The 23,411-nt window shown below is 42.1% G+C and overlaps 1 protein-coding gene across 2 annotated transcripts in view; it reads right to left on the minus strand.

Moving 5' to 3' along the window:
- Positions 1 to 23,411, minus strand: part of ARMC2 (armadillo repeat containing 2) — a 105,666-nt gene that overhangs the window by 70,662 nt on the left and 11,593 nt on the right. For both annotated transcript variants that reach the window (XM_019443033.2, XM_019443034.2), the window contains 2 exons: positions 17,589 to 17,760; positions 10,475 to 10,682 (listed from right to left, as the gene is read on the minus strand). In XM_019443033.2, the coding sequence (XP_019298578.2) occupies positions 10,475 to 10,682; positions 17,589 to 17,760 (380 nt within the window). The remainder of the gene's footprint in view (positions 1 to 10,474; positions 10,683 to 17,588; positions 17,761 to 23,411) is intronic.

The raw sequence follows: 23,411 nt of genomic DNA on the forward strand, positions 1-23,411 counted from the left end.
CCAAACCAGGAAAGCTTTGGTTTCCTCATCTATATATGAGGGGGTGGTAAATAATAGTAACCCTCTATATAAGGTTGTCGAGAGAATTAAATGATCCAATGTGGGATTGCTAGCAGAATTCCAGGTACCTAGTAAGTACCCAGTAAATGTTTACTGTTATTACAGCTGCCATCACTGATGTCAGCGACGAATTTCTCCAGTCCCTCAATGCATCCTCATGGGATGTGGTTTCAAATCTCTTTGCCAGCCTATTCAGTTACTCTGAGTGAGTGGCAGTTTGTCGGGATCCATTAAGAGTCTGGAACCCGGCACTGAGATAAAGGTATGGCCTGAGGAACAAAGAAGAGAGATTCTAAATAATGCAGCCTAGAGCTACATTAGTGGTTTTGGTGGTCACATCACAGTGTTGGTCAATTCTTGTTTTTTTCTCACATATGCAGCAAATGCAGATTTTCTCCATCCATGGTGGATTCATTAAATTTCACAGTTATATTTGGCAAAGGGTTCCTGTCTATCAGATGTTTCTGTATTTTGATTCAGTCATCCAGTATAATTGTTCTTCTTCCCAGCTTCCTGTCCCATGTTGTCAAAGACCATAATTAATTTTCGTGCAATGATTTTTGATGTCCAATAATAAAACAATTCCAAAAATCATTCTTTAAAGCTCTTTTGTGAAATTCTTCTAGGAGGCAGAATAACACCATTTAATTAGTTATGGTGTCTTCATCTACAAATAACAATAACAACAACAAAAACCTAATTCTAACAGACTTACCCCAAAAATGGAATATACTGGCTCATATAATCTAAAAGTTGAACACTAGGGTGGGTTTTAGGTGTGGTGTGATCAGGGCTTTGGCTCCATCTTTCTGCAGTTCTATCGGTTCTGCCCTTCCTTCGTTTTGTAATCAGGCTGGAGTAGTGAAGAAGGTGAAATGGCTGTATGGCATTCCCAGGCCTCTGATCTACTACCGATCAGAGCAAAAGTAAGGTGTTCTCTTCCCAGTCACTGACTGGAGTCCTACATTTCACTCTGAACACCAGAACCAAGTTCTGTCGTCAAGGCAATGCCACACACAGGCTGACTGCTCATCCACCAATCAGTCACAATAGCAACACCTACTTTTGGACCACATATGCACTGAAGAAATAGAGTCTATTTCTTTAAAAAAATTCTAAAACTCAGATTTCTCTATTATTTAGACAGGTTTTTCAATTATTTTGATTAAGTCAGAGTTCAGCAAACGTTTTCTTAAAGAGCCAGACAGTATATATTTTACACTTTGCAGGCCAAATGGCAAAATAGAAGCTATTATATAAGTACTTTTGTAACCATTTAAGTGTAATGACTTAAAGATGTATAAACCATTCTTAGCTCAAGGGCTGTATAACAGAACAAAACAAAACAGGTGGCTGGCCAGATTTGGCTCCTGGGCTGTAGTTTGTTGACTCCTGCTTTAAAGCAGAACTATAAAGACATTAAGAAGGATTTGGAAGCGAGGGGGAAAAAAGCAATAAATTTATTTCCATTTGGAAAAAAATCACATGTAAGAAAATGGGAAAGAAAATTTTAAAGGTACGTTTAAAATTTTAAAGCCTATTTAAATTTTAAATGGCTAATTATCATAAGCATACGATAAAAAGAAAATTTAGCAAATTTTGAGCTAAACTTTCCTTACCCTAAGAAAAAGACACTTCATTTTTAGAATTAGACTCAAGTTGTATAGATTCAAGTCAGGAAGTAAATATTTTAGGCTTTGCAGCCACACAGTCTCTACAGCTACCCAACTTGGCTGCTGAAGTGGGCAAGCAGCCACAGACAATAGGTGAATGAATGGGTGTGGCTGTGTTCCAATAAAACCTTACTTACAGAAACAGGTAATAGGCTGGATTTGGCTCACGGGGCTCAGTTTGCTTACCCCTGCTTTGTAATCTCTTTAGATTCTTTGAATGCAATTTGAGAAGGCCATCACCAAGGAGTTGCGGTGGGGGGGGAGGGGGGGGCTTTAATCATGTTTTCATAGCCTGAAGCCTCAGACATATAGTTTCCAGACATATTAGCATTCTGTCTTAATAACTAATGTTAAAAATAGAATTCTACTTAAACAGCTACATACAAACATAACGAAATTGAAAAACATGATTTTAAAGAAATGCTCATACGATCAAAATTTTAAGTCTTCCAAGGTTTGTGGCCCAAGATTTAAAAAGCACATATTTAGAAATTCTACAGATAATCTCAATACCCTGTTCGGTAATCACTAAGAGGTTATTCTTCGAGTGGTACTTGCACAAACTTGATTAGACATGGCTTCGTAGCTAACCATGTTAGCTTAACTTAGTGAAGCTCAAATTCCCCTAGCTTATGCCCACCAACTCCAGTTATTCAAGACAGCACAGGGGAAGTGCCCTGCAGGTCTGCACCATTCCAGGGACTATCCAAAATGACCAAACGGAAGAATTCCCCTCAAAAGAATCTCCAGGAAATAACAACAGCTAACAAACTGATCAAAAAGGATTTAAACAATATAACAGAAAGTGAATTTAGAATAATAGTCATAAAATTAATCACTGGGCTTGAACAGTGTAGAGGACAGCAGAGAATCTATTGCTACAGAGATCAAGGGACTAAGGAATAGTCAGGAGGAGCTAAAAAATGCTATAAACGAGCTGCAAAATAAAATGGAAACGACCATGGCTCGGATTGAAGAGGCAGAAGAGAGAATAGGTGAACTAGAAGATAAAACTATGGAAAAAGAGGAAGCTGAGAAAAAGAGAGATAAAAAAATCCAGGAGTATGAGGGGAAAATTAGAGAACTAAGTGATGCACTAAAGAGAAATAATCTATGCATAATTGGTATTCCAGAGGAGGAAGAGAGAGGGAAAGGTGCTGAAGGGGTACTTGAAGAAATAATAGCTGAGAACTTCCCTGAACTGGGGAAGGAAAAAGGCATTGAAATCCAAGAGGCACAGAGAACTCCCTTCAGACGTAACTTGAATCGATCTTCTGCACGACATATCATAGTGAAACTGGCAAAATACAAGGATAAAGAGAAAATTCTGAAAGCAGCAAGGGATAAACGTGCCCTAACATATAAAGGGAGACCTGTAAGACTCAAATTCCCCTAGCTGAGAGTGCAAGTCCACGGCTTCAAGACACCTCAGGCGAAAAGCCTGTGACTTCCCACGGTGGTAGCTATGGGGGCTTCCTCGTCCAGGAGAGGAGCTGTGGCTGCCCTCTTCCAGAGCGAGTCACTGCCCATGCTGGTTCTGGGCACCTGCACCTTCCGTTCTCTGTTTCCTCCCTCACGTCCTAGCGGGGTACTGACACACGGCCATCTTCTGCCAGAACTGCTGCAACCACTGCTTCTCAGTGGGCTCCTTTGTCCCAGGCTCTCCCCTCTCCCTGCCCTTCACTCTGCTGCCAGAGTCCGTCTTGTCTTCTGCTGAAAACCTGTCAGTGGCTCCCTGCAGTCTACAGCCTCCAGACCCATGCTCCTGCCGCACCGGGCCACCTGCCTTTCTTTGAACCTGCTGCCACCAAGTCAAACATCCTCAGCTTCTGCCGTTCTGTTAGCAAAAAGCACAATGTCCGACCTCGACGGAAAGTGAGCCACAAGAGGCATCCCAAAACCACGCACCCCAGGTCGCTCCCCTGATCTTCAGGTCAGAATGAAGTGCTCTCACATCTAAACTCCCAGAGCACAGCTTCCAGCTCTGCTTCCGTTCCCCCAGCATCGGAGTTCATCACTGAACAGTGCTTCCAAAACTTTCGTGTGCATTCACTTCATCTGGATATCTTCTAAAAACGCAGATTCCAATCCAACAGGTCTGGGATGGGGCCCGAGATTCTGCATTTGTAACTATCTCCCAGGTGATGCTGACGTTGCTCTTCCAAAGCCCACACCTGAGCAGCCAGCCTGCTGCCGTGCAAGCGCTTCATGGGCAGGGTCCATTTCTCTGTCTCCCACCACCGCCCCCCCAACCCTGACCCCTCAGCTTTGCTTACCAAGAAATGCTTATCAAATGGAAACGGTGGAGTAAGGTGGGACTCTACAAAATCCTCCTGGCCAGTGCTTGTTTTTTCCAAATGGAAACAGTTTTTCAGGCACATTACCCTTAACTTCTTAAAATAATAATGACTTCATTATTTTTGAAAACAAAAATGATTCATTTATTAATTTTTTAAGGCCAGGCAATATAAGAAAGTACAAAGAAGATTTTTCAAAAAACCATCCAGGACCCAACCACCCATAAGTATTAATATGTGGTAAACATCATTGCAGACATATTTTGCATATATTCAGATGAAAAGAGAAAAGAAAGAAGAGGGACTTGGAGGGAGGGCAGTAAAGGGCACATATAAATGGGATCATACCATACATGTCATTGTAATTTTAAAGTATTAAGTATAAATTTTACTTGAATTTAACAGAGAAACAGAAATTGAGATGAAACTGAAGGAATTGTAGAACTTCAGATGAATGGGTCTTCCCAAGAGATATTAGTTTCTAAAAGATCTCTCTGAAGTTAAGAAAAAAAAATAATGAAAAACATTAGGATGCTGAAGTATTCTTTTTAAAATTTATATTTCACTTCCAGACTGTAGCTACTGACAAATCTACTTCCTCTCATGAAGTGAAATAATTAGTACTCACACTTCTTCCCAAGTACTGGTTTCGGTTATTTACATTACTATTACATCATCGTTTCTGTTCCATAGCCATCATTTTCAGACTTTTAACTCACTATGAAAATAAAGTCAATACTCACCATGAATGCCTTTACCATAGCTTTTTCATTTCAGAATTTTGACTTGTCATTTTGATGTCAAGACTTTTCTAGAAAGTGCATGTGTACTATAGTCCCCATGTTCATTCACATCTGGAAATGTCTATCTGTGGTCTTTGTACTGAAAAACAACTTGGCTGGCGATACAGTCTTGGGTTATCCTTCTTATACTTAGAACTTCATTGACACTACTTCACTGTCTTCTGACACTCAGAGGTGCTCTAATAAAGCCAGAGGCAGCCTGCCTCTTCCTCCTTCTATGTGACTCACTTGTGCAGCCTGAATGGTCATAGGATACCTTCTTCCATTTATCCACCCAATCAACAATTACTAATTGAGTGTGTACTATGTCCCGGGTATTCTAGTGCCAAACACTGTCGGAAGTATCTCAGTGTGGAGTATTCCGCCTCAAACTTTGTTGGGGCAGGATGTGTCCATTGAAGTTCAGATTCAAATTTTTATTTCAGAAAGTTGTCTCTTCCGTTCTCAATTGGTTCTTGTGAGTACCAAAGGAGTTAATGTATGTAAATCACTTGGAAGAGTGGCTGGCACTTAGCTGAAAGTAAGATAGTACTAGGAGGGGGCGTGGAAGAGGACCCTCTCCTTCAGGAATACCAATGCCATGCCTCCCGTATCAATTTCAATTGCTCCACTCATTTCATACCTTTTCATTCATTTCTTTTTGTGTGGTTTCTTCTAACCTGTACACCATGTCTCAATACATTTTCAACTGTTTTCATTCTCACTTTATTTCTAATATGACTTTATTCTCCATGTTTACACATTTTTCTTTCATTTCTTGAGAACTGAAAACATATTTTTCATCTCTTTAGGTTGGCTTAGAATCTCTAATTTGAATTCTTATAACCCAAAGAAGAGCTCCTTTTTCCTTTTTAAAAAAAAATTTTGACACTATGGAAAACTGTTCTAACTCTTGTTTTTAGAGGGCAGTTCCTTTTGTGATCCATTTTCTTCATCTGTCTTTTGTTATGTTTTTTACATATCTATGCTTGAGTCCTCTGTTAATGCTTGTCCTCATATTATTTATCTTTAAACAGAACAATTTATTTGTTGAAGAATGAACAGGATCCACCAAGGCAGAGAGTTAGGATGTTCCGTGACTTCAACTTTAGTTAGCTTTCTCGAACAATCCATTTTCTGGTTTTTTTCTTAACCTGAAGCATGTGTTCCCTTGGTCTGGGTGTAGCAAGTTTCTGTGACTCACAGAAAAGCCCTGTTACATGATAGGCTGCTTGAGTTCTAATCTAGCAAACCCTCTTCCCCATGTATACAGACGCGCACCAGCTGGAGGAGACCATCACCCTCAGCACTGTTCCCCTGTCTTTTCACCATCTGGATCTTGAATGGGGTCTTAACAGGGGCATCCTCCCTTCTTCTGTGGCTGGCCCACATCCTTAGGTTTCATTTCTTTAATTAAAGACTATTGGATACGTACCTTTCTGAACTAAGAGACTCACTCTTGGGGAAATCTGTTTCTTGCTCTATGTCTGAGGAGGTCAATGTCTGCTCTCAAATTACCCCTTGTTTTCATCTACATTCCATAGACTCTGGCAGGTTAACTAGACTCTTCTGGTTGCAACATTCCAAGTGACAAAAACCTAAAGTACCGTAAGCCGTCCCTGTTAAAATAAATAAAGGAAAGAAGAGAAAGGAAAGAAGAGAGAGAGAGAGAGAGAAAGAGAGAAAGAAAGAGAGAAAGAAGGAAGGAAGAAGGGAAAGGAAGAAAGAAAGAAGGAAAGAAAGAAAGAAAGAAAGAAAGAAAGAAAGAAAGAAAGAAAGAAAACGAACATATTGGTTCACAAAACAGAGCTATCTACAACGTGGATATGGTGGTCTCAGGCACAGCTAGATCTAGGGGTATATAAATATATCATCCTTAAACTTGGTCAGTAGCTCCATTTCCTTGGCTCTGTTTACACATCACTTCCCCTCTCAGAGTTATCCTCCACGAGGCAATGAAATGGCCACTGTTGGCTCTAAGACCACATCATCTTTACCACTTACGAACTTGAAAGTGCACTTTCCTCAAAGGCTTTGGCAAAAGGCCCAGAGAGGAATTCAGCTGGCCTGTTTGGGATCATGTGCGCACCCTGAGACCAACTGCTGTGACTGGTGGGCTGGAGAACTCTGATAGCCAGTCCAGGGCCTCATAATCACCCCTGGGAAGGTATCTAGGGAACATAGAGTCCCTCTCTAAACACTGACTGAGCAGGACTTATTATACGACACAAGGCGGCTCGCCCTCCAAAAAGAAGTATGCTAGGTAGACAAAAATAACCAAGCCCATATGCAGTGTAAAGTTTGCTCCATGTTTTGTAGTTTGGGGTTGGAACTATTTCTCTATTTCATTGATGGCATTTATTTCTGTGTTTTTCATTCTCTGCTGCTTTTGTTCAGTTTCTGCAGAATGCCTTTGCTTTACCATCTTTAACCAGAAGCCCTCATTTCTTATTTTTTTAAATGTCTATTTATTTATTTTGAGAGAAAGGGAGAGAGAGCATGCAAGCTGGGGAGGGGCAGACAGAGAGGGAGAGAGATAATCCCAAGCAGGCTGTGCACTGTTAATGCACCGCCCCACACAGGGCTCGATCCCCAAACCATGAGATCGTGACTTGAGCCGAAATCAAGAGTTGGCCGCTTAACCAAATGAGCCACTCCGATGCCCTCCTCTTTTCTTATTTTTGACTCCCAAAACACTATTGTTACTTGACAACTTACAAATAAGGCTTTTAAGCCTTATCGATCATTCTACCATCTACAGTGAAAACTGGGAGGAGATGGGAATGAAGGAGCACAGTTGTTTCCATTTTACAGATTAGAAAACTGAGCCCAGCATGCAGATAAATCAAATGGCTGAGAGAGAAGTGAACCTAAATCCAAGGATCACAGCTCCTAGCAAAGAGTTCTTGACTGCTCTTGGGCTTTCCTCCTGAAGACTGCATTTCCAAACCGCAATAGTTTGAATATTTACACAGAAAGCCTTAAAAGGTTTTTAAGCAGATATATGAAAGGGTTCATCAGACTGAACCACTGGATGGATGGATAGATGGATGGTTGGACAGATGGACAGAGATATATATACATATGTATTTTAATGGAAGCTTTATTATTTTCAATCCACATGCCAACTCAAAGTAAGAGACAGTGTAGTGTTGCTACGGGGCAGGCCTGCCAAACCTTAAATGGATCCTTAAATGGACACACAGAGACTGGCGTAATTGCACCGCTGTTTGAAGATGACAGGTTGATAAGTGCTTGAGAGTATGTTCTCTTTTGGAAAGTTAAATAGTCCCCCAAGATCTTGTTTATGATGATGCCTTGCTTAGCAAATCCTTTTTCCATCACGACTGGCATAAAGTGAAACTCCAGTCCATCCCAGGTCTGAGTTGTCCATATTCTAAGTGAATTCTCGTTCACTGGAACAAACTGACCCCTTTACTCCCCAGCTGAGAAGCACTCAGCGGGAAGGGCCGCTCCCCCATTCACGGTGTAAGGACCGTGCACGGGCAGCAGGTGCTCACTTCCTCTGTCCCCTTGAAGAGACCTGCTGGTCTCCTCAAGCCGGAGTCATCTCATGCCTCCTCCTTTTCTACTTTGCATTCCCTTCCCTTCGTTCTCCTGCCAGCCCAGCTCACTGACAAGAGCCTTCATTTTCCACATTATGGTTTAAAGATGGAAAAATGTTAATTGAGTAAGGCTTTAGCATCAAAACTGGGAATACTCCACTGCATAGCAAAGATCATTTCTTGGAATTATTCACTTAAATGTTTACAAGAAACAATTATCAAGTGTCCCAGATTGATTCACAAATGCAATTAATGAAGGAATTGCTAATAGTTTCCATTTTCCGGTTTGTTTTAATCCTACTGTATAAACTGTCTTTTTGGCGCCACTCCACCAAAAACCCATCGATGATGAAAGGAGGTACAGATTCATAAAGCAGAAATGTTACTGGAAGTTAAACTTGCCAGGGTGCACTGCAAACCCAACTCAGACACAATCATTACACGACGCAAAAGCCATCCTAACAAAACAGAAAAAAAACAATTAGTGCCGCTGCCAACACCTCATAATTCTGGACAGTCAGGAAGAGGTGATTCCAGTCCCTAACTGATTTCTCCTTTGCTGTTTGTGGGATCAAATATGTAACTGAAAATGCCTTTGCTGTCCCTGACGGAAGACATAATGAACTCTGGCTTGCCAGATGATTCTGCAACATCTGAAGGTTTGCAAAATAAAATAAAGTACAATAAAATAAAACAGCTCTTGTCTGGTTTTTCCTCGTCAACTTTAATTACTATAAGGATGGGTGCAGCAAGAGAAATGTTTCCTTTTCGCTTCAGTGCTGGAGCAACACGAGCTCTCCCGCAGTCTTTCATGTGCAAGCTCTGAGGTCTGCAGCCTATTCTTACTCACCGACTGGAAAAGATTGGTTGCAATGGCCAGTTTGATGTTTTGTGCTCAGCTCCCAAAGTCCCAATTGGAAGTCATTCTCTTCCACTTAAGGAGACATTTCATTTTTCCTTTAATTTAAAAAATGTTCTGAACGCAAAGCAACATTACAAGGACCGCTGGGTTGCCTAATATAAATTCCACATGCGCGACACTCTTCAGGCTGTGTCAGCAGACAAGGTCAGTTTAGCTAAACTAACCAGCTGCCAAGCAGCCAGTTCCGGGAAAATTTTAAGCACGCTGCGTGTGTACAAGCCAAAGTCAGACCCAAAATCTAAAGTGAGGGCAACAAGCACTCGGTCTTAAAATGGCCCATGGAATTTAATCTTGTTAAGCAAATTTGAACCAGGCAATTGTCCATAATGACCCAATGGAAAGTCAAAGAAAAATATCTCTAACTGAATGACCCTGTCCAGTCCAGGACCTTCTGCCTATCTTGGCATCATTATTGGCTGGGACTGGAGAACAGAGGCTTCTCTCCCAACTCCACCCCTGACCCCCATCCCTAGTTATTCAAGGCTTCTTTAGGAAAACACCAGGGTGAGAATTCACATGGTCTATACAGTGAACATTTCTCCACAAATCTTTAATATGATAAGAAAATTCTTCCTCAATTTTTTAGGGGAAGCCCTAGAAAGCCCTGCCTAGGAACGTGGTATGAAATAAAGTAATTCCCAATAATTCATTTTATGAGGTATTAGTAGACAGATACCATGGATAACAGAAATCTATAGGATTCTTCTGTTTTAACTGTTTACCCATTGACAAAATGAATGTTTAAATCCAAGTATCTACTGGAGAATAAAATAAGTGTCCACTCTTCAATGGAATTAACAACAGTGAACTAGTCCAAAGGGAGGGAACAAGAGATTCCAGGCCAGGCAAGAATCCCAAATAACGCACAAACAGAACAATCACTCATCACTCAAGGGCTGGCTGGAACAGTCTAAAGCAAAGACTACTGACAGTCCTATCAACGCAGCATTTGGCAGGTATGAATAAATGTTTTCCCAAGAATTAAATAGGGAATGATGTAAAATCAACTCCATCTAGCCATGAAGAAAAAAAGTCTTTCCTATTCATGCATCATTAACTTAAAAATTTGTTTATGTAAAAGGGAAAATGCAAATCAATCATCTCCATAAGATAAGGAAACAAACTGGTATTGACAGTTATCCAGACCAGAAAATCAAATCAAAAGAATACTGACCCTCCACTTCTGAGATGAGATGGCAAGGATGTTGTCCCTTTAAACATTTCTTGCTCCTGAATTTCACTGAAGCCTCCATCGTAAGTTAGCTGAAGTGGGTGACTCTTTAAGTGGCCCATGGCGTTTGATTCTGTTAAATAAATCCCATTTATTTTCACCATAGGGTCCCCCTTCACAACGGTTTCTTTGGATTCCACTGTCTTCTTTGCTGTAACAATCAAGGAAATGTTTAGTCAAAGTATTTCTTACTTTAAGAATCACTATTTCAATGTTTTTTTTTTCAGTCTGAGAATTGGCACAATGTAAAAGTTATATGTTACTTATAACATATAAGTTATAACTTATAACATATAAGTCTGGAATTGTACGGCCAAAGCCTACCTGGACATCTACAATACCTCACCACTATTTCAGGCTTGGTGGCACCAATTCATCAGAAACGAGTGGGATCTTCTCTTGACTCTCTGAGTCTACCAGAGGACAAACACTCAAATTAGGTTTATGAATAACTCCATCCACATTTAAATACATCTGCATCCCAGAGTGATGACTCCTTTTCCTGAATTTGATCATGTTAATAATTTTTCATTCAAAAAATCTTGAGTGCCTCCATGATATCAGGCACTGGCCTACACATTCAAGATGTAGCAATGACAAAACAAAGATCCCTGACTTCTTAGGGCTTATATCCTAATAGGTATGAAGAGATAATAAATAATATACCATGATAAATGAGGTATATTATAGAATAACTGCTACGGAAAAAAAAAAAACAAAGCATAAGTAGAAAAATGGAGAAAACTAAAGAGGATTGGGGATGGGGGCAGGTAGCAGTTTTGAACAGGGTGGGTATGGTAGGCAAACCCTTAATGGAGGCAAGGCATCTGGCTATCAGTTGATGAGGGACAATCTTCCTTGCAGAGGGATTAGCAGGTATGGAGGTCTTAAGGCAGGAGTGTGCCTGGCATGCTTAAGGCACAATAGGAGTGGAGTATGTGAGGGAGAAGAAGAAGAGAGGTGATCAGAGGGGTGGCAGCCAGATCGTGGAGGCCTTACACACCACTGCTAGGTGGTAGGAAGGCAGCTTTGGCTTATAAGGCTTTCTAAAGAGGAGTAAGATAATAAGAGTTGCAAAAAGTCCAGTCTCTAAACTGAAACATCTATTGTGTCTATGACTGCAGATTCTTAAACTTGTGATACAACAGTGTTTCTTTATCAACAAATGGCCATTAGGCATAGTTCATCTGTGATGCTGCCACCACGCTTGAATCTCTGAGAGAATATTTTTTTCAAAAGGGCAGGGAGAGATCAGGTTTTATAGAAAAACACTGTTTTGCAAACACCCAAAGTGTCTTTTTCTGCACTTGAACGAGCAAACCAATAAAAACCAACAAAACCACTTGGTCCACTCTGACCAAGCCCCCTGCTTTCAAAACAATGCATTTCAAAACTGAAAGAAACTTTAGAGATCAGCTAGCCCAAATTTCAATTTTCAGATGAGAAAACGGAAAACCCAAATGTTAAGTGGCCAGTCTCAGTTCACAGAGCAAGTCTGGGGAGAGCCGGGACCATACAGTAGGAAGAGCGTAGGCTTTGCCCTTTCCATCAGACTTGGGGTCAAGGACTGGCTGACCTACGCAGGCAGGTCACTCAACCTTTCTCTCACCTTTCTCAGTAGTCCCCGCCTCTTAGGGATGTGGTGAGAATTAAACAATTTGGCCTAGTAAAGTGATTTACTCAAAACCCAGAAGTTATTTCATCATCATTAAGGGAACCCAAGAATCCCGACTTCTGGTCCAGGGCACGCTCAGTAGCACCACTCTGCCTTAAATATCTTTCCTACTGAATAACAAAGCACATGTTTTGTTTTAGGTCACAGAGCATCTTTAGCCTATTCCTGTATTTTAACATTTGTTTCTTTCCTTAATTTACTCCAAGGATATTTACTAGGCACTCACTGCTTACATGCCAGGTGCTGCTCCAGGTGCTGGCGGTCTAACCAAGAAGTCCCAGTGGTCAGGGAGCTTCTCTTCTAGAGGGGAAACACACCCATACTCATAGGGGGCGTTGCTGCGGCCCCCTCTAACTTCACAATCTATTGGAGTGAGCTGTCACTTATTACTACAGCAAAGAGCTGCCCTGGGGCTCAGTCTTCCTCCTGATGGATGTCCACCATTAAACTGAGCATTCGTAACAATGCCCTGTGTGTCCCTGGTAAATATCTGTAGCACATTTTACTAATTTTGTAATGGATCATGGCTCAACTTCAAAGTCTACAACAGGGGTGACTCAGTCAGTTAAGTGGCCTACTTCAGCTCAGGTCATGACCTCATGGCTCGAAGGCTCATGAGTTTGAGCCCCACGTCTGGCTCTGTGCTGACAGCTCAGAGCCTGGAGCCTGCTTCAGATTCTGTGTCTCCCTCTTTCTCTGCCCCTCCCCTGCTCGCACTCTGTCTCTCTCTCTCTCTCTCTCTCTCTCTCTCAAAAATAAATAAACATTAAAAAAAAGAAGTCTACAACAAATAGTATTACTATACAGGAACGGTTCCATTTCACAGATATTGCTTTGGCACCTACTATATATTAGACCCTGTTTTAGGTTCTCAGGCTCTTTTCCTACTGAAAGAAATAAAGAAAACCTCTCTTCCTACTGAAGCTGCTCAGTCTAGTAGGGGAGATAGAGAGGCGGACATGTATAGAGAGAAATGCAGTACAGCATGGTCTGAGCCAGTAAGGGTGGTATAGAGAACAGGAGAGTCCTGAGGGGTGTGGAAGTTGGTCAGGGAAAGATTCATAAACGAGGCAGAGCCTGAGAAGTATTCTTCAAGGATTAACAGGAGGCAAAAAGGAGTTCTGTGAAAAAGGAACAAAAGTCTGGAGTCAGAGTTAGCTTTATATGCATACATGCTGTATAGTCAAGCAGGGCCCCACACAAAGAAGGGCCCTATGCTTGGCTGTTGCCATCTTGAAATTCCCAATAATTTAATAAAGAGCCCCACATTCTCATTTTGCACTGGGTCCAGCAATTATAGAGCAGCTCCTGCAAGAGGCTTGAATCAGCAGGACCAGGATGGGAAACTGCAAGGAGTTCCAAACCGCTGGTGCACAGGCTGTGGAGGGTAGGGAAAGGAGAGTCCAAAGAAGGGCCTGGAATGTTAGGCTAGATCACTATGGAGCTATGCATGATGAGGAGCAGAGATTTTATCCCCTAGGCCAGGAGTCAGCAAACTAACCACCAAATCTAGTCTGCCTCCTGTTTTCGTACTGCCTACAAACTCAGAATGGTTTTTACATTTTTAAATGGTTGGGAAGAAATCAAAAAGAGAACACTATCTTGTGTCATGTGAAAATTACAGGAAATTCAAGTTTCAGTGGCCATAAATCAGTCTATGTGGCTTTCCCACTACAACAGCAGAGTTGAGTAGGTTGAGCAGAGACTATATGGCCCATGAGGTCTAAAATATTTACTCTCTGGCTCTTTACAGAAAAAGTCTGCCAACTTCTGTGCTAGGTCAGCATTTCCCAAACTGCATTTTTCAAAAGATAGATTCCACAGTCAAGTACATTTGTAAAATGCTGGGTTGAATTAAAATTAAATAGGCATCTTTACTGACCCTCAAATATGCCCATGTGCGCCAGGACTCTCCAAGAGGGAGAGGAAGCAGGCAGATTGATTTGAGTGCTGAACCACTTTTCCAAGGGAATGCTGGAACTCAGTTTGGCAAACACTCCTTTAAGGCACAGGGAGCCCTCCAAAGGGTTTTCAGCAAGAAGATGATGCAATTTGATTTTTATTTGCTTCCTGGCCCATATGGCACACACAGAAAATAATCATTTTCACGGTCCACTGGGATGAAGGGAGAAGGCGGCTGCTCACAGCCATGTGTGGTTGGCAGCTTGGTTTCTCCAGGCTCTTCTGGCTGCTCTAAGGGCTGAGGGTCATCAGTGAGCTGAGGGAGGATGAGAAAGGGGCCTAGAAGGCCAAGCACAAGGCAAGAGGTGAGAACAGAAGTGCAGCAGTGGTGGGAAAGGGAAATGCAGACCCAGAAGATGCTTAGGAAGCCTATTTAGGAAGCCTGTCGAGGGCTCTCTCTGTGAAGGTAAAGAGGGCAGGGATTGGGGGTGGGGGGGGAGACTGCTCTGAGGTCTCTGTCCAGCTTGAGTAACTGGGGCAGCCTTAGCATCACTGCCATGTCCAGCTGAAAAGCCTATTTCAACACAGAGCAATTAAACTGCTGGTCCTGTGAAGATAACTACACACCTCTCTTCCCCTTTCATTTTCTTAAATCAGGAATTCCAAGCCTGCCACCACACCCCCAGCCCTGCCCTCGGCAGAGTCGGCTACAGATGACTTCACATCAAAGGAAGGGGCACACCCTCTGTCTCCAAGCACGGCTGCCTTTACACCCCAGTCACCCACCGAAAGACACCTTTACTAAACAATAGAGTCTCTGACACAAAGCCCAGGGAGCTCCTGCACAAATGACAATAATTCCAAGGCTGCAGCCATTAAAATATACATGTATAACATATATAATAATATGTAACATATTTTTTTAATTGGGCAACGGTGCTTTTAAAATGACTCCGACTTTTTACTGCCATTGTTTCCTGAGTGCTGACACAGACCCCAGGGCTGATGAGCAGGGAGCACCTGCAGACAGGGTGGATAAAAGGATGGCAACAAAGACCTGTTTCTGACCGCTCGGAGGCGTGGGGATGGCCTCGGTGCTGGGAAATGACAGCCGCAGATGGCACCTCCCAAGCACAGGTGTGCTGTGGGTGCACAGTCGAGGGCCAGGCGGCCTCGAAGGGAAGGCACAGAGCCACAAGGGAAGCAAAGAAGATGGGGATGGTGGGTGAAGCACCGTCTCTCCGGTCACTCACCTGTAGACGTGAACAGCTCAGGAAGCAGCAAGGCTCCCAAGGTGAGCAACCAGGAGTTAAATGCCGCGGAGGCGGCATTCAGGCTTGATAGCAAAACATCTAGCAAACAACAGTACCGGCACACCAGCTCTACCACCCGTTTACAAGGAGTGACGCTGTTCCTCTCTAGGTCTGACCTCAACCCCTGACCCCAGACTCCAGATCCCATCCCCTCTCCTGCTGGCAGGGGCTTTGCTCCTGCAATTACCAATCCTTCCGGATCTAACTGGTCTAACTGGGGCCCTGGTGGGGGAACGGTTGAAAAGTTCCTCAGGTGATCCTAATGTGCAGCTATAGCTGAGAAACTGAAGTCAGATGAGGTCTCTCCCTCACTTAAACCCTGCCCTGGCTTTTCAGTGCAAGCAGAATAAAGTCTGGACTGGTTTCCACAGCTCGGCCCTGCCGGGCTGTGGCCTCCGCTTCTTTCACGTTCCCACGGTTAACCACCTTCCTGCCACACTGGCCTTCCCAGCCTCCACCATCCGAGCCTCCCCCCGTCTCGGGCCTCGCTGTCCCTTAGTACGGGCACCTCATGCACAGGTTTCTATATACTTGCCTTTTTCTCCCTAGTCACGTTTCGACCCAGGGGTCACCTCCTCAAGCACATTCCAGTGCCACCTGAGCTACTCCCGCCATGACATTCTCCATCCTGTCATTTTGCATATCTTCTTCATAGCCCTCGTCGGACCCAAATTATCTTATTTCTTTGTTTTCCCGTTTACTGTCTATCCCCCCTCACAAGCTCTTTGAAGGCAGGACCCTGTGAACCTAGAATGGTATCTGGCACTTAGAAGGGGTTCAATAAATATCTGATTGGCTGACTGTTAGAAAGGAAACAAATTGGGACATCGAGGTAAAGCAAGTTGCCTAATTATATATCCCGTGACAGCATCTGTTACCGTGCGACTTGAGTGCCCTGGATTGCCTATTTCCCTTTCTTCAGGACTTCTTCATGAGTCTCTTTGGCTATGTCAGGGATTACAGGGATCAGAGGGACCAGAACATGAGTAAAGTGGGCTGGGGAGACATAGGGAACTGCAGCCCATACCCCGGGCTAATGGGAGTGGATGGGTGCTACATGAAACAAAGGCCCAGGACTGCCAGATCTTCTAATTTTTTCATAAGAAGTCATAAATCTGGACGCTTCCATGAGATCTTCTACCTTTAAGTGTTGGTGACTCATTAAAAGAAAACCCTTGAATATCAAACAAGTAGGATCCTCAGGCAGTGACTTGTAACTTTTGGGATCCATCTTCAGATAATCTCCTCTCTGTGACTGTATGTACACCTACCCCTATTCATCTTATTGATTGAAGGAGGGCCCGTTCTGTCAACCCCTAGTAAAGTGGTTTTCCAACTTTTTGGACTACATGCAGTAATAGTAAGTTCGTAATATAAATTAATATAAGTGTAATATATAATAAATTAATAATATGACCCTGAACACACATGTACGTGACCACAGTAAGGTCTCCTTGAAGCAATACTTGCCCTACGATCTGTGATGTGCCCTGATGTCTTCCATTCTATTCTATGCTATTTCATTTTTTTTTTTTTTTCTCTCAATACTGGTGTGATGCTCTAGACTGATTGTCATCCCACTAAAGAGACATTTCCTGCAGAATCTGAAAAACTCTTAGTGTACTCTGGACAGGGGTTGATTCCAATGGTTGGGGCACACATTAGAGCTTGAGGTTTGTAGCACCTCTGCCTCCAGGTGTAGATACCTGCCAGCAATTCTGTGGGAAAGAACTGGAAAAGCCTCCAACTTTAGCTTACTTTGTCACATGGGATTGGAAAGGTATCCTCAAAGACCTAAGCTTAGGACACATTGTATGAATCTTTAAATGTGCCTAATGAAATGAACAACTGTTTGAACTAATTTAAAAAATCACTTATTTCTTATAGGTGAACTCCTTCATTAGAAAACACTTAACCCTAATATTCTTTTTCTAGCAAATAACTTTTTTAAAAAAACTGTGATATTTAGGTACTCTTCATGAATGCCCAGAAAAATATATGAACAATGTTTCTTCACCAGCTTTTGCATAATATTAACTAAGCGTTACTGTAAAAATCCTGTGGGGTTTGAAAAAAAGTCCTGTAAAAATAACTTGTATGTGCAAATTCAAATCACCTGCCCACCCCCACCCCATCCCCCGGTTTAAAGGATGTCACCCAGCCTTACGCTCAGCGGGAGGAAGCGTCCTGTCAGGCAGAAGAGCCCCCTGGGAGGCCGCCCTGAATAAGCGCGCCCGGGCACTGCTTATTCTTCTCATCTTTGCAGCATCCACTGGGGGTTTTGGAAAGGAAAGGCAGGGGTCCTCCTCCGGGGCGGGAGATGCCGGAGCTTTCGGTCTCTGGAAAGAGATTTTTCAAATGATTGGCATGAGTTTCCGCGTCTCAAATAAGACCCCCACCCTGGCACTGACACCTCCAGGGGGGCTTCCAGCTTCGCTTCACCCCGGCCACTCGATTCTACACCTCACGGGCCATTTTATCTCACGTATGTGTATGTATAGCAACTTCCCATTGCTTTTGTCAAATATATTGTATTAAATCCTCTATCGGGCTTAGCATATTTGAAAAAACAATTTATGCACGCTAGGAAACAGGTATCTGTATAAGAGACTGTAATATTGACACAGTATACTCAAAATGCTTTGTAAATTTTTGTGTTCCTGCCAGCTCAGAAAACAGTTACTTAGCACCTATACATGTCAAGAATTATGTGGAATATAAATACTGCCTTAACATATTTTGGACTCCAGAAAAGTATTTTTTTAAGAGTATAAATATCCTTGAATAATTTAGATTATAAAGTCATAAAACCTAAGAGCAAGAAGTTGTCTTGGACTTATGATATAAAAATGTTTTATTTTCTACCTCTCAGAATTCTATGCTGATACCCTTTGAAAAGGAATATTATGGGCTACATTCCAATTCCTTAAAGACTTTTAAAAGTACCAGCACAACGGGGCACCTGGGTGGCTCAGTCAGTTGAGCGGCTGACTTCGGCTCAGGTCATGATGAGTTCAAGTCCCACACTGGGCTTGCTGCTGTCAACATGGAGCCTGCTTTGCATCTTCTGTCCCCTTCTCTCTCTGCCCCTCCCCTGCTCATTCTCTCCCTCCCTCCCTCCCTCGCTCTCAAAAATAAATCAAACCTTTAAAAACAAATAAATAGAAATACCAGCACCAAGCACTGTGCCACCCAGAGCACCCTGCGGTCCCACTTTCAGGTGGTGGTGTCCTCCAGCCCAGCGCCAGAACCTCACGTGGGCCTCATCTCCCACTTCTGGTGTGGCTTGGTGATCCACCCTGCCTCCCTCCAACCTTAACAAGATCATCTGCTTATGAAAGAGCAATTTTATGGCAGCAGGTGCTTTTAGCTCTCTAACCAAAAACAACTGAGTTAGAGTTCCTGAAGTTACTTACGTAATATGTGAAATGAGTGATTCTCAATCTAGCAGGTTAATCAACAAATTTCTTAAAAATCCAGTGTGAAATTTAAGTCAGATAATTTGGAAAAATGAGTGAGGTTATCTATCATATATGGCACATAATTCCCAACACTCATTTTCTCGTATACATTAATAGAACCTCGACATCTATATTAGACTTCTCCTTCCAATAAGTTGCTTCTTTCAACACTGATGATATTTTTCAAAATATTTTTTTGTATCATTTCATTCATTTGCAATTAGAATCAACCCATAAGCCAGATAGAAAAATATTAGCTTCATGACTTTAGAGAAGTGTGTCTTCTCTAAAGGTAAATAAAGCGGCTTTAAATAAAGAAGGTAAATAAACCTTCTCTAAAGGTAAATAAAATAATCAGCCTAATATAGGGGAAGAGTAAATGACTCTGAGATCAAACCCAAACTGGAGTGCAGTCAATTTACTAGTAGTGGAGTGAACTTGGGCAGGCCATTCCTTTCTCTGAACTTGCCCAGCTACCAAATGGAGATAGGAGGCCTCTTCTTTCAGGGACGCTGACATACATACAATTCCCTCTATGGAAACTCAAGAAATGAAGCTCCCTTCCCTATGTAAGTTGCTCACCCTTTATTAACCAGATTTGGTTCCAAGTTACTTTTAAGTCTCAAAAGTCAGGGCCCTAGCCTCTGATACAACTTGGCTGGAAAAAAAGATTTTGAATTCAGAGGGGTCTCTTCTGAAGGGGCAACACTCATTTGTCTGTATAAATTATGCTATATTTACTTAATAGTCCCTTTACTGTTTAGTCTAATTGTTACAAAATATTCATAAGAATGCCACCTAGGTCATGAAACTAATAGTAACAAAAAAAGCAAAAAATATAATACAGGAAAATAAGAGCTTTATGAAAGGTGAAGTATATAAGGATAATGTCAATATTGAATGTAGATAGGAGGTTTTCTTATCTCAGAATGCCAGTGCTCTGCAGGTACCCTGAATCTGAAACAAAGATTGAGAAGTCTGCCAATTAATAATAATGTAAATAAAGTAGATGACTTCTTTGATAGATGCCCTAACAGTTATAAATGTTTTGGGTACTAAGTAAAAGATCTTATAAAAAGGGAAAATATGCAAAGCTAATTTTTATCCAAAGGAAAATAACTCAATTATCTCTGGATGGCAAGATAAATCCCTTTAACTGCCCCTTGATAAAAGATATCATTTTCCTAGTGCAAAATTAGTCATTGTATAGTGAAAAATGAGTTCCATTTGACTATTGTCCTTAACTAAAATCATGTACCCCATTTAAACATATACCTCACCGGACTACTTATAGGTAATACATGTAAGTGTTTTTAGTTCTTCAAGGGAAAACCACTGAACAAGACATCATTTTCTATCCTGCCAGGTTCTACAAAATGTTCTTCCACTTTGTAGAGCAAACTGGCTTTTATGAAGCAAAACGGTAAAAGAAGTTTGTTTCTTATAAGATTCACTTTATTTTAGAATTTCAGAGAACAATGTAAGTAAGTTGAAATTTTCACTTGAGAACCTCACCTCAGTCACTTTGTGTGCCATGACACTAACCAGTGACTTGAATATAATCAAGGACACTGAGAAAGTCAGATTTTAAGCTCTGTTCTGGCTGTTCAAACTGCTAGAGTTTGTTGAAGAAAGAAAGAATTTTCATAGAATAACCCAATTGAAAAAAGACAAAATTCCTAGAACATTTAAGGAATCTGCCTGGCCTTGACTTTTCTCTCAGTATCGTGGGCCTTGACCAATTTTTCGCATGGCTCCTCTAGACCACCAGATGGAAAGGCAGGGTCTCCCCTATTCTACAGGAAGGAGAGTCTGCCATATCCCACCTCAGGAAGTTGCTATGATTTAATTTGCAGAGCAACAAAACACACACACACACACAAGACCTCTTGGAAGTTAGAAAGCAAATATTAAAAATTCCTGGAAATGAAGAAGGGTGTTTTTGCCCTCTCTGCTTCAGCAGGAACATCCATCTTTTTCCCCTTGGACACCAATACTTCCAGTTCTCGAGCCTTCACATTCGGATGGGGACTCACACCACTGGCTACCTGCTACCCTCTCCCCCCAGCCCACCCCTCCCAGTTTTTCAGGCCTTTAGGCTTTGACTGGAATTAGGCCACTGGCTTTCGTGGGCCTCCAGCTTGCAGACGGCAGACCGAGGGGGACTTCTCAGGCTCCTTAATCATGTGAACCAATCCCTCAAAATAAATCTCTTTCTATACATCTATCTGTGTCTATCTATCTATCTATCTATCTATCTATCTATCTATCTATCTATCCACTGGTCTTTTTCTCTGGAAAACTCCGAGTCTTAATACAATTGTATATAAATTATACCTCGGCAAAGCTGTTAAAACAATTCCTTCAAGCCTATAACCCTTGGATATGGTAACTGTATGTGCACCTCTATTACTATGATTTTCTCCACAGGTACGCTGGGCTCCTCTGTCACTCTCAGCATGTGATTCACTGTTGTAATGTTCCCATTCAGAAATGGTGACAGAAAGAACATTGCTTTGACATTCTCATTCTCATTCTTTTTCTTACCCCGGATCTCCCCTATCCCCAAGGTACATATGGGATTCCAAGTCCATTCTTTTTTTTTTTTTTTTTTTTTTTTTTTTTAAACGTTTATTTATTTTTGAGACAGAGAGAGACAGAGCATGAAGGGGGAGGGTCAGAGAGAGAGGGAGACACAGAATCTGAAACAGGCTCCAGGCTCTGAGCCATCAGCACAGAGCCCGATGCGAGGCTGGAACTCACGGACCGTGAGATCATGACCTGAGCCGAAGTCGGACGCTCAACCGACTGAGCCACCCAGGCGCCCCTCAAGTCCTTTCTTTTAAAAATAAACCACATTGTTTTCCTTCTCAAATAATTGGAGCATGGTTCCTATAAAATATTTTAAAAATAGCTCAAGTTAATCTATGCTGTGATTAATCAAGACAATATTCACCCTAGGGAGGCAGTTTCTGGGATGCTGGTAATGATCTATTTTTCCTTTCTGAATGCTGGTTACAGAGTATGTTGAGTCTGTGTAAATTTATCAAGCTGTACTCATGATCTGTGTCTTTTTGGTGTGGCAATAAAAAGTTTAATAAAAAAAACTTGGGTTTTAAACAACTAGACTTTGTAAGTTTAGGAAACACAAGAGAATTCAGTTTTGACAATAATAATGATGAAAGACAAAACTTCCTATTTATGCACAGGGCCACATCTCTTTTCCTACTTTATACAATCCAAAGTAAGAGAGCAGCTGTTCCTGTGTAAATATAAATCTGAACACCAGCTATAACCAGGAGAGCAGAATGAAAGCAGCCATAACAACCACCACCCAGCAGCCCCACATGTCGAGTTGTCGTGGGAACATGGGGCACTGCTACGAAAGAAAACAGGGGTACCAGGGCATACTGATATAGCAAGTAGGTATACATGTTTACTTCCTGTCTTATAGGATTACAGGTGCTAATGGGCAGTCAAGGCCTGGGTGGTCAGGAGCCAGAGTGCCCCTGAGTAGAGACAGTCCACCACCTGCAGGAGGATGGGCAGTGGGAGGAGCACAGGCCAGATCCGGGGGGGTAGAAACAGGGAGAAGGGAAACATTTACACTCAAAGAAGTAGAGCTGATGTGCTAAATGTAGGAGCTGGAATGGGTTGCTTTCTTGGTCCCTCTTCCTCTATTGACTGATAGTCAAGGCATCATTAAAAGCCAAACTAGCCTGAGAAAGGAACCTAGAGCCAGAAAGTACTGAGGTTCTGTTGATTAGGTCTTCACAGATTCTTTCCACAAGTGAGCCCCTTATCTGTGAGCTACCCCAGCCCCAGCCTCCAGCTGCCTCCTTTTTCCCCACTCCTTCCTCCTCCACTCCTACTTCCCCACTTTACCAGGATAGTAGTCCCCAGAGTAGAGGTTCTCTCAGGGGTGAGATGGAAAAGAGGAAAGAAGGTGGAGGGGCAATAGCATAAGTTCACTTTTAGGATTTTTTTGACTGGGGGCTCCAAACTTTAATTATGTTTAAAAAGAAATATACTTAAGACCCTTACATAGTCTGCTATAACAAAAAGATTTCAAACTAAAAGAGCTATTTTACTTGACATGGGGATTTCTGAGGCCACTTTTACTTTGTACATAGCACCTAGCCATTCGGCAGTAAAGAAATATAGTGACCCTAAAATATAATGAAATTATAATGACCCTAAACAGAGGCAAATGTCCATATTATCTTTGTCTAACATCTAATCCTGCAGTCCAAAGACTGTACCAGTGTAACAAGGACCAGGTTAACTCTACAACTAAAAACTTTTAGAAAACAATAGGCCTATTGAGTGAATCACCCAAAACTACAGAATGTTAAAAACAATTCATAGGAGTCCAATGACAGAATCATAAAATAGAGAGCCACTTTACGATAAGGTGGACCCACTGGGCTGCCAAACAGGGGTTCCCTCTTGTTGTAGCTGGCCCAGAACCCAAGTGGTCTCCAAGACTGTAAGTGTAAGAAACTACATATAAATAAATGGCTGGCAAA

This window comes from Panthera pardus, unplaced genomic scaffold (genome assembly GCF_024362965.1).
Source record: "Panthera pardus isolate Hobbes unplaced genomic scaffold, ASM2436296v1 HiC_scaffold_17, whole genome shotgun sequence".
Classification (NCBI taxonomy): Eukaryota; Metazoa; Chordata; class Mammalia; order Carnivora; family Felidae; genus Panthera; species Panthera pardus.